At 38.3% G+C, this 8,788-nt stretch overlaps 1 protein-coding gene across 1 annotated transcript; it reads right to left on the reverse strand.

The window, feature by feature from the left end:
* Window positions 1–364: 364 nt before the first annotated feature.
* Window positions 365–1,870, reverse strand: LOC135208287 (trichohyalin-like). Its single transcript, XM_064240390.1, has one exon. The coding sequence runs from the start codon at window positions 1,868–1,870 to the stop codon at window positions 365–367; it is 1,506 nt and encodes a 501-aa protein (XP_064096460.1).
* Between the last annotated feature and the right edge of the window lie 6,918 nt (window positions 1,871–8,788).

An 8,788-nucleotide genomic window follows, 5' to 3' on the forward strand; every position in this document is an offset into this window, starting at 1 on the left:
CCCATACTGCCAAATGCACATGCATCACTGGTGTCACGTGTACCACATAATTCTGCTCACCTCCAAATCAGGAGCACTTTTCTATCCATGGCTGCCTCAGAAGCAGGAACCTCTTCTGGTCTCCTCCAGATCAGGAGCACTCCATCCACATGGTGCCTCAGAAGCACGAACCTTGTCACCTGCACCACAAAGTCCTGATCTCCTCTAAATCAGGACCACCCATCCATCCATGTGGTGCCTCAGAAGCAGGAACCTTGCCTTAACCAAGACTCCTGATCAACTTTCTCTTCACAGGTTCACAATCCATAAACCTTCTACCTCATTAAATGTGGCCATAGTTCCACTTTGGTGGTTACATTTTCTTCTAATGGTTCGGCTCTACATCTCTTTCTTCCTCTGGAGGCCTTTCATCCCTATACAGAATGTCTTCTACGATGTTGGTTACATCCAACCATTGCCTCCTTAAGTATCCTCTATTGTCATACTGGGCATTGCTGAACTCCTGATTTTCTTCATGCCCAAGATCTTCACTTTCAGTTCCTGGTTTCTCTCCTTCAGCCTCTGTGATCTCATGCTCCTCCCTTGCAATGTGTTCTAACTCAAAATCCCTTTGAGCAATCCTGTGGAGAAGGCCCATCAACATGTATTTATCTTGCATTTTTAATGCTTCTTCCTGCATCCTTTGCTGTTCTCTGGCACATTTTTCTGCCTTTGCCATACTTCCCTCTAGTGTCCTACATTTCTCCTTTAATAGTTCACATTCTTTTGTAAGCTTTTCAATTGTATGCAGGTTCTGTTTCTCAGCCATCATGAAATTTAGGACTCTTTCCTCTGCGAATTTCAACTCGCTTTTCAATTTCTCCTCATTGCTCATAGCAACTACCTGGCCAACTTGCAAGCTCGCTACCTCTTTTTGCAAGCAGTCATTCTGTTCTAGCAAGCTTTTTTCTTGTTGCTCCTTCTCTACTAATATCTGCTGATATCTTATTTTCAAGTCAGTTATTTCCCTATCCTTGTCTCTCAACAGCTCTTTCTCTGTATGTAAGAGAGTTTCCAGCTCATTTCTTTGGAATGATAAACTTTCATAATCTACCTCCTTCTTCTGAAGTTTTCCTTGTAAATGTATACCCTGTTGTCGAAGCCTCTCAAGCTCCATGTCCTGTTCCTCGCACCGAGTTCTCACTTTAACAAGAGCTTCTTCTTTCTCCTTCACCAAACTACATGTCTCTGTAAGTGAGTCTTCTGCTTTTTTCAGTGAGAGCCCTAATTTCTGCACTTCGTTTAAATTTTCTCCCAATTTTTCCTCCAGATGTCTCTGTCTCTCATCATATTCCTCACATAACTTCCTCAACATATCTAGCTCTCTATTTTTCTCACTTATCTCCAGTAGCCATTGCTTTTCAATTTCGATTTTGAAATCTTGTTCCTCTTTGACAAAAGAGAGGGCTTTGCCTAATTTTTCTTGTAATATCTCTTGTTCCTCCTTCAGTTTATCTTGGTTAGCTAACAAATCTTTGATCTGCTGGTCTCTGGTCGCAATCATTTTGCCATAGAGACTTATCATCTCTGTTTTTTCCTCCTCTTTTTCCTTTAAGAGGCTTTCCAAATCCTGCATACGATTAGCCGACTCTTCTAGTTTTTCTTCCAAGAGTGTTTTGTCTGTCTTCAGCTTATCTTCGTTAGCCAACATATCTCTTATCTGATGGTCGTTGTTCTCGACCATTTTGTTATAAAGATTTGTCAGCTCTCTTTTTTCCTTTCCTTCTATCTCCAAGAGCTTTTCTATATCTTCTAATTTCTCCTCCAAGAGCTCTTTATCCCTTTTAAGTTCCTCTTCCTTGGCTAACAAATCTTGCATTTGGTGATCCATATTCTCAATCCGAGTCTGACAATGATTTGTCAGCTCAGTGTTTTCTCGCTCCTTCTTAAAAAAACGGTTTTTCCATAAAAAACCTCTATGTTACAAAGGGCCTCCTGTAACTTTCCTTCCAAAACCTCATCAGCTTCCTTCATTTTATTTTCTTCTGCAATCGTATTCTCCATGTTACCGAGGGCCTCTCTTAGCTTTTCTTTCAAGAGCTCATTATCCTTTCGTAGGGCCTCCTCGTTAGCCAATAAATTTTGGACCTGCTCCACAAGGAGATTCATTAACTCTATTTTTTCATTTTCTTTTTCTTTCAATAACCTTTCCATATCCTCATCTTCTTTTTCTTTCAATAACCTTTCCATATCCTCCATCTTACTAAGAGTGAATTGTAAAGTTTCTTCCAAAATCCAGTGGTCGTTTTTGAGTTTCTCCTCCTTAGCCATCAAATCGTGGATCTGATGATCCTTTCCCTCCATCTGATAGTCATAGAGCCTTATTATATCTACCTTTTCAGCTTCTTTCAATTCCAAACGCCTTTCTATTTCCACCACTAGATAATAGGTGTCTTTTAATTTTTCTTCCAAGACCTCGTGATATTTGTTCATTTTCTCCTCTTTGGCCAATAGATCTTGGATTTGACGAGCCATGTCCTCCATCTTATTGTCGCAGACGTTTGTTAACTCCTTTTCATCTTCCTTTTCTTTCTTAAGCAAAAGGGCGTTCTCCTCCTTCGAGTCTTCTTCTGCAAACAATAAATCAGATTCTTCAACGTCTGAGTCCACAAAATCTGATTCCTCAGCATCTGATTCCTCGAATTCTAATTCCTCAACGTCTGATTCTTCAGACTCTGATTCATCGACGTCTGATTCCTCATCGTCTGATTCCTCACAGTCTGATTCTTCAGACTCTGATTCCTCGTCGTCTGATTCCTCATAGTCTGATATCTCGACGTCATTTTCCTTGATGTCTGATTCAACAAAGTCTTTTTCCTCAAGATCTCTTAATGGTCCTTCCTCCTCCTCAAGATATCTGGTCCTAGTATGATTTTTGTACATCCTCCAGGCAACAAAGAATGCAAGAGAGGTAAGAACAACACCACCAACAGCGGCCAAAGCAAAAGGACATAATAATGTCCTCCAGCCGCCAACAATGGTGGGGACGACGACTCTCCTGCAATCGACTTCCTGTGCAGATGCACCGATTTCCATCTTTGGTCCAGCAGGAGTTGCAATATTTGCAACAGGTACAACATTTGAAACATTCATATTGATTCGCATCGCTACTAGAGCGGTCAGTACACTGTCCACTAGTAGCACCGCAGCGAAAGCGAATAGGAATTCAAAACAGATTATAAGGTCATAGTAAGTCACTGACATGATTACTGTATATGCAGTTGGAGGCACTCGACACAAGCTTATTTCTGGGAAATGACACACGAAGGTCTTCGAAATCCAGACAGGCTCCAGGATCCAAGAAGAGCTTTTGAATCCTCGAGTCCTCTCTCTCCCTCTCTCTCTTTTTCTTCGTTCCATATTGCGAGGAGACTTCTCCCGGAGGAGAGGAAGGAATGAGCTCCGTAGATCCTGACGACTTAATGAAGGCAGATCCTGAGGACTTAGTTCGTCTCTCCTACTTCGTTCCAAATTGCGATGAGACTTCTCCCGGAGGAGAGGAAAGAATGAGCTCCGTATATCCTGAGGACTTGATGAAGACAGATCCTGAGGACTTAGTTCCTCTCTCCTTCTTCGTTCCAGATTGTGAGGAGACTTCTCCCGGAGGAGAGGAAGGAATTAGCTCCGTTAGATCCTGACGACTTAGTGAAGACAGATCCTTAAGACTTAGCTCCTCTCTCTTTCTTCGTTCCAAATTGCGAGGAGACTTTTCCCGGAGGAGAGGAAGGAAAGAGCTCCGTAGATCGCGAGAACTTAATAAAGACAGATCCTTCAACTGTAGTACTTTAGTACTCTGGAATCATGATATTTATTTAGAAAAATTGTTTCTTCAACACTTCTGTCGAATATCGGATTTTCTGTTTCCACCACATCAGATTTTTTTCTTGTAACCCACAAGATTTTTCTTTTACTTATTATTACTAAAAAAATAAAAACTCCAGATATGAAAGAAAAAATTAATGAAAATGCTAAAACGCTTAGTTTTCACTCCAGAGCTTTGAAATGACAATCGTGTCTTATATAAATGAAAAAATTTGAAAATTTTAGAAATGAATCTCTCTCTCTCTCTCTCTCTCTCTCTCTCTCTCTCTCTCTCTCTCTCTCTCTCTATCTATCTATCTATCTATCTATCTATCTATCTATCTATCTATCTATATATATATATATATATATATATATGTGTGTGTGTGTGTGTGTGTGTGTGTGTGTATATATATATATATATATATATATATATATATATATATATATATATGTATATATACATATATATATATATATCTACATATTATATAATATATATATATATATCTTATATATATTATTTATATATTATACATATATGTGTGCGTGTGTACAAAAGAATCCACAGTAATATACTTGATCAAGACGAAATATATTTGTAAAAGTAAATACAAAGAGGTTAATATAACTTTCGTCCACCCTTTGAAAACAATTCCACAAATATGTTTCGTCTTCCTAATCAAGTATATTACTGTGGATTGCTCTATATACACACACTCGCCGAAGAAGCCACTACGTTATATAATATGTATATGTGTATATGGTGTAATATAATATATATATATATTATATATATATATATATATATATATATATATATATACTATAGTAACAAATAAGAGATAGTATGTGAACTGATCGACAATCTTATCATTATAAAACATTTCACGTAAGACAATATATATATATATATATTATATATAATATATATATATATATATGTAGATATATACACATATATATGAGTGTGTTTGTGTGTGTGTATGTATAATGTGTATATAATTCATATTCAGTTCCTTGATCCTTCCCTTTACTCGACAGCTGTTCCTCTGGTAGGTAGCATACTACACTCATCTGAATGGCATTTGATTCCTTTGCTCCGCCCACAAGTATACTACTAGATCCAAAATACAATTACAATGACGACATAATAATTCTTACGAATGTGAATTTTGGTACATCGGCGGAAATTGAGTGGCATGGAATGCTTTTGTTTCTAAGTAACATTGTTACTCTTGTATACACACACACACACACACACACACACACACATATATATATATAATATATATATATATATATATATATATATATATATATATATATACACGTGCTGTCATTACCCACCCAAAACCAACGCGGGATTGACAACCACATCACTACGTCAACTATCAAGTGCCCATAGAACTACCAAGGACAAAGCCATTGGGATTGCCAGACCACAACCAGCATTAACTATAATACAGGGGCACAAATACGACATTTCCATCTATACAAAACAAGAGCGAGAGATACGATCAAGGCAGATTAGAACCACTTACTATATATAAATTACGACTTACTATCGAGTAGTATCCAACACCAACGTCAAAAAATGCACCAAAGTTTCTTCGGCACAATTGAGTTTTCTGTACATCGTATAATCAAGGCCACCCTTAACAGATCTATCTTTCGGCAGTCTAGGTATAATGCTGATGAGCCGCGGCCGGTGAAACTTTAACCTCGACCCGGTGGTGGCCTGTCCTATGACGTTGCCAGACTCACGATTATGGCTAATAAGTAAGATAATGGATAAGGATTGCACTCAAGAAAGCAATTAGAGAGGATGAAAATAAGGGGAAGGGGTAATGGACATAAAGTAAAAGGATAAAAAGTGCGTGTAACTAGGAACCGAAGGGGCGCTGCAAAAAAACTTTTTAATTAATTCCTACGGTTTTGTTTGTTTGTTTGTATGGTGTTTTTACGTTGCATGGAACCAGTGGTTATTCAGCAACGTAACCAACGGCTTTACGTGACTTTCGAACCACGTCGAGAGTGAACTTCTATCACCAGAAATACACATCTCCCAAACCTCAATGAAATGCCAGAGACTCGTACTCGCCACCACCGAGGTGGCACGCTAACACCATACCGACCACGCCACTGAGGCGCTTTTTTTTTTTTTTTTTTTTTTTTTTTCCTACGGTACACAGCGTGAGGCACACTGACGGCATTAACCCCATATGGTGATTATGTGGCTGTCGATTCAACTCACAAAACATGTTCTCTGAACAACGTTCTTAGTCGTCCACGACTTTTATCACTGTTATGCAACTTCCCTCATCATTCCCACTTCCCCCTCTCTCTCCCTAACATATTTTGTCCCTCTGTCCCCTCTGTTACTTGGAAACTAAGAGCTACCGAAGTACCAATTTAATCCAGGCAGCGTCTCGAAGCAGACACGACACCCACACTGTGTCCCGGGACTGAAAATAGGCAAAATATACGACCCTCCATAAGCATAACAAGTTTCAGGGTTCCCTTAGTACGACTTCTTCTTCAGGCTTCCTATCTTGAGAAACGAGAGAAGCCTGTTGCTAAAGTCTACTCCCTGGGTTCTCAAACCTACGATTTTGGACGATAAAATCCTACGCTAAATAGGATGGTGTTATCAAAAAGATAGTTACAGATACCAGGACAGAAATTAAATCTGCTAAAAGGAAGTAAATGAAAGAGTAAAAAGAAAACAAAGAGTATATCATTTGATAAGCTAACAGAAAACAAATTGAAAAAAGTATTGCACCTATCTGAATCTAGAGCAGAGCATCAGACAGCTGGTAAACAAGGATTGCTTTCTTTCTGTTTCATATCATAAAACTAACGCTCCCCACTTTGTCAATATTTTGGTTGGTCAGGCAGCTTTTAATTTATCCATCTCATATCAAATCATTCAAAACTGCCAAAGCTGTACCAAAGAAAATCCTTGAGCTGTTTCAGTGGAATGAACGCTTTCTGCAATTTAAATGAATTAGTTCAAAAACAATTCATCAGGACACCAACTCTCTCTGCAATTCAAATGAATCAGTGGTTTAAAAACAATTTATCAGGTCAACGTCCCTGTCCTGATACCTCCTTTAGATCCTGTCTCACCTCGCAACTGATTCTAGTTGGCCTTCCTCTCTTTCTTTTGCAAGTACTATTTTGGCCAGTGATCCGCTGGGCTCATAAAGCAAGTACTACCTCCGCCTCGAGACCAGGAAGCCGGGTAGGTTTCTGCTCTTCCATCGTAAAAAATAGGAATTCCCTCCATTTTCTGTTGTCTTCTTTCAATAAAATGGAGCCTACATGCGGGGGTTAGGCCTAAATCTATTTCCCGCTACAATAACTATAGGCATTTCTACGCCAGAGGACAAAAACAAATCAATAAATCAATCCTTTCCTTCTTATTCCACAACATTTTTTTTTTCAGGCTGATTCTAGAAAAGAGTTTGGGTGACTTTGCACTGCGTTTTTCTTATACAAAAATAACAATGAAAAAACCACGAATAGAAAACGCACCGCTTTCTTATTACATGAATTAAATTTTTTAAATAACGATGCGAGACACCTCGCAGTTTATAATTGTATTTAATTCAGGTGTCGTGTAACTTTTTTTTTTTTTTCCCCCTATGAAAGGTATTTCCTGAGCCAGATCTTCAGATCATAATAATAATAATAATAATAATAATAATAATAATAATAATAATAATAATAATAATAATAATAATAATAATAATAATAATGACAATCAAAAGCCACAGTAGTGTTAAAATATATTATTGTACAATTGTAAAAATACAAGGAGAGACTTTCGGATACTGCTCCGTATCCCTCTTCAGTCCTGCTGATGGTCAAACAATGGAGGGAGCGTTACAACAATGGAGAAAAAAAAACTGTTTCAATGCGGATAGATTTAAGTGTTGGTCAGGTAATCACCGTTCGGTTGTTTCTGTTGGCGAGACGGCTGGAACGGCGAAGTGGTCGTTCAGGTGATTCCAGCTCAGCAGACACTCCATCGGTGCCATGACTTGAAGCTGTAGTAACCTCAGTCATCTGGGATAAGAGAGAGGTGGGAGCAACATCAGGGGTCTCACAATCACAAGACATATGAATCCTAAAATCATGGACAAAGTGGCCAATTATTAAAGAATTGGTAAAACTATCTTCATCAGTGAAGGTTTTGTTCCGTTCAAAAGCACACCCCTTTCTAATAGCAGCTCCTTCCACTAAGCGACGAACACCAACATCCCCACTCTTAAAAATGACAGAGGCACCATTCCAATTGATGCTGTGTCCTGGAACGAATGAATGTGAAACAAGAGCATTATTCATTGCATGGAGTTCATAGGCCCTACGATGTTCAGAAAGTCTTGCATCAAACTCCGCCCACTTTCTCCAAAGTATTTCTGAGGGCAATTGGCACAGGGAATTTGATAAACACCGGGTGTTTTCCTAATACCATTATTGTTACTATTGCACACTAACCGATTTCTGATAGTATTTTTAAAATTGAAAGCAATTTTTAAAAATTTTTTCTTTTTTTGCTTACTATTTGCAAGGGGATAGCAGGTATTTTCCAGTTTCGGATCGTAAGCTATGGATAAATACTTCTTATTTTTGACCACATTAGGATTACCTGCTGCACTCATACCGTAATATATTCGTTTTGCTTTTGAGATAGTTCTTTCTATAATGTGAGTGGGATACTTCAGACCCTTAAAAACATTGAAGATATGCTGAAGCTCACGTCCTAAAAGTTCAATATCACAAATACGAAGGGCTCTAAGACAAAAGTTGACAATAATATTCGCTTTTACCCTCAACGAATGAAAGGAATAGAAATGAATGTACCCCTCAGCATTAGTACTTTTACGAAACACGGAAAATTTAAACCTGTTACTTACGTTATCTCTAATAACCAACATTA

Source organism: Macrobrachium nipponense, chromosome 35, assembly GCF_015104395.2.
Source record: "Macrobrachium nipponense isolate FS-2020 chromosome 35, ASM1510439v2, whole genome shotgun sequence".
Classification (NCBI taxonomy): Eukaryota; Metazoa; Arthropoda; class Malacostraca; order Decapoda; family Palaemonidae; genus Macrobrachium; species Macrobrachium nipponense.

Bases quoted from the DNA above. Each gene is read 5' to 3' on its own strand.
- LOC135208287 (XM_064240390.1), bottom strand. From the start codon at position 1,870: ATGGATCACCAAATGCAAGATTTGTTAGCCAAGGAAGAGGAACTTAAA.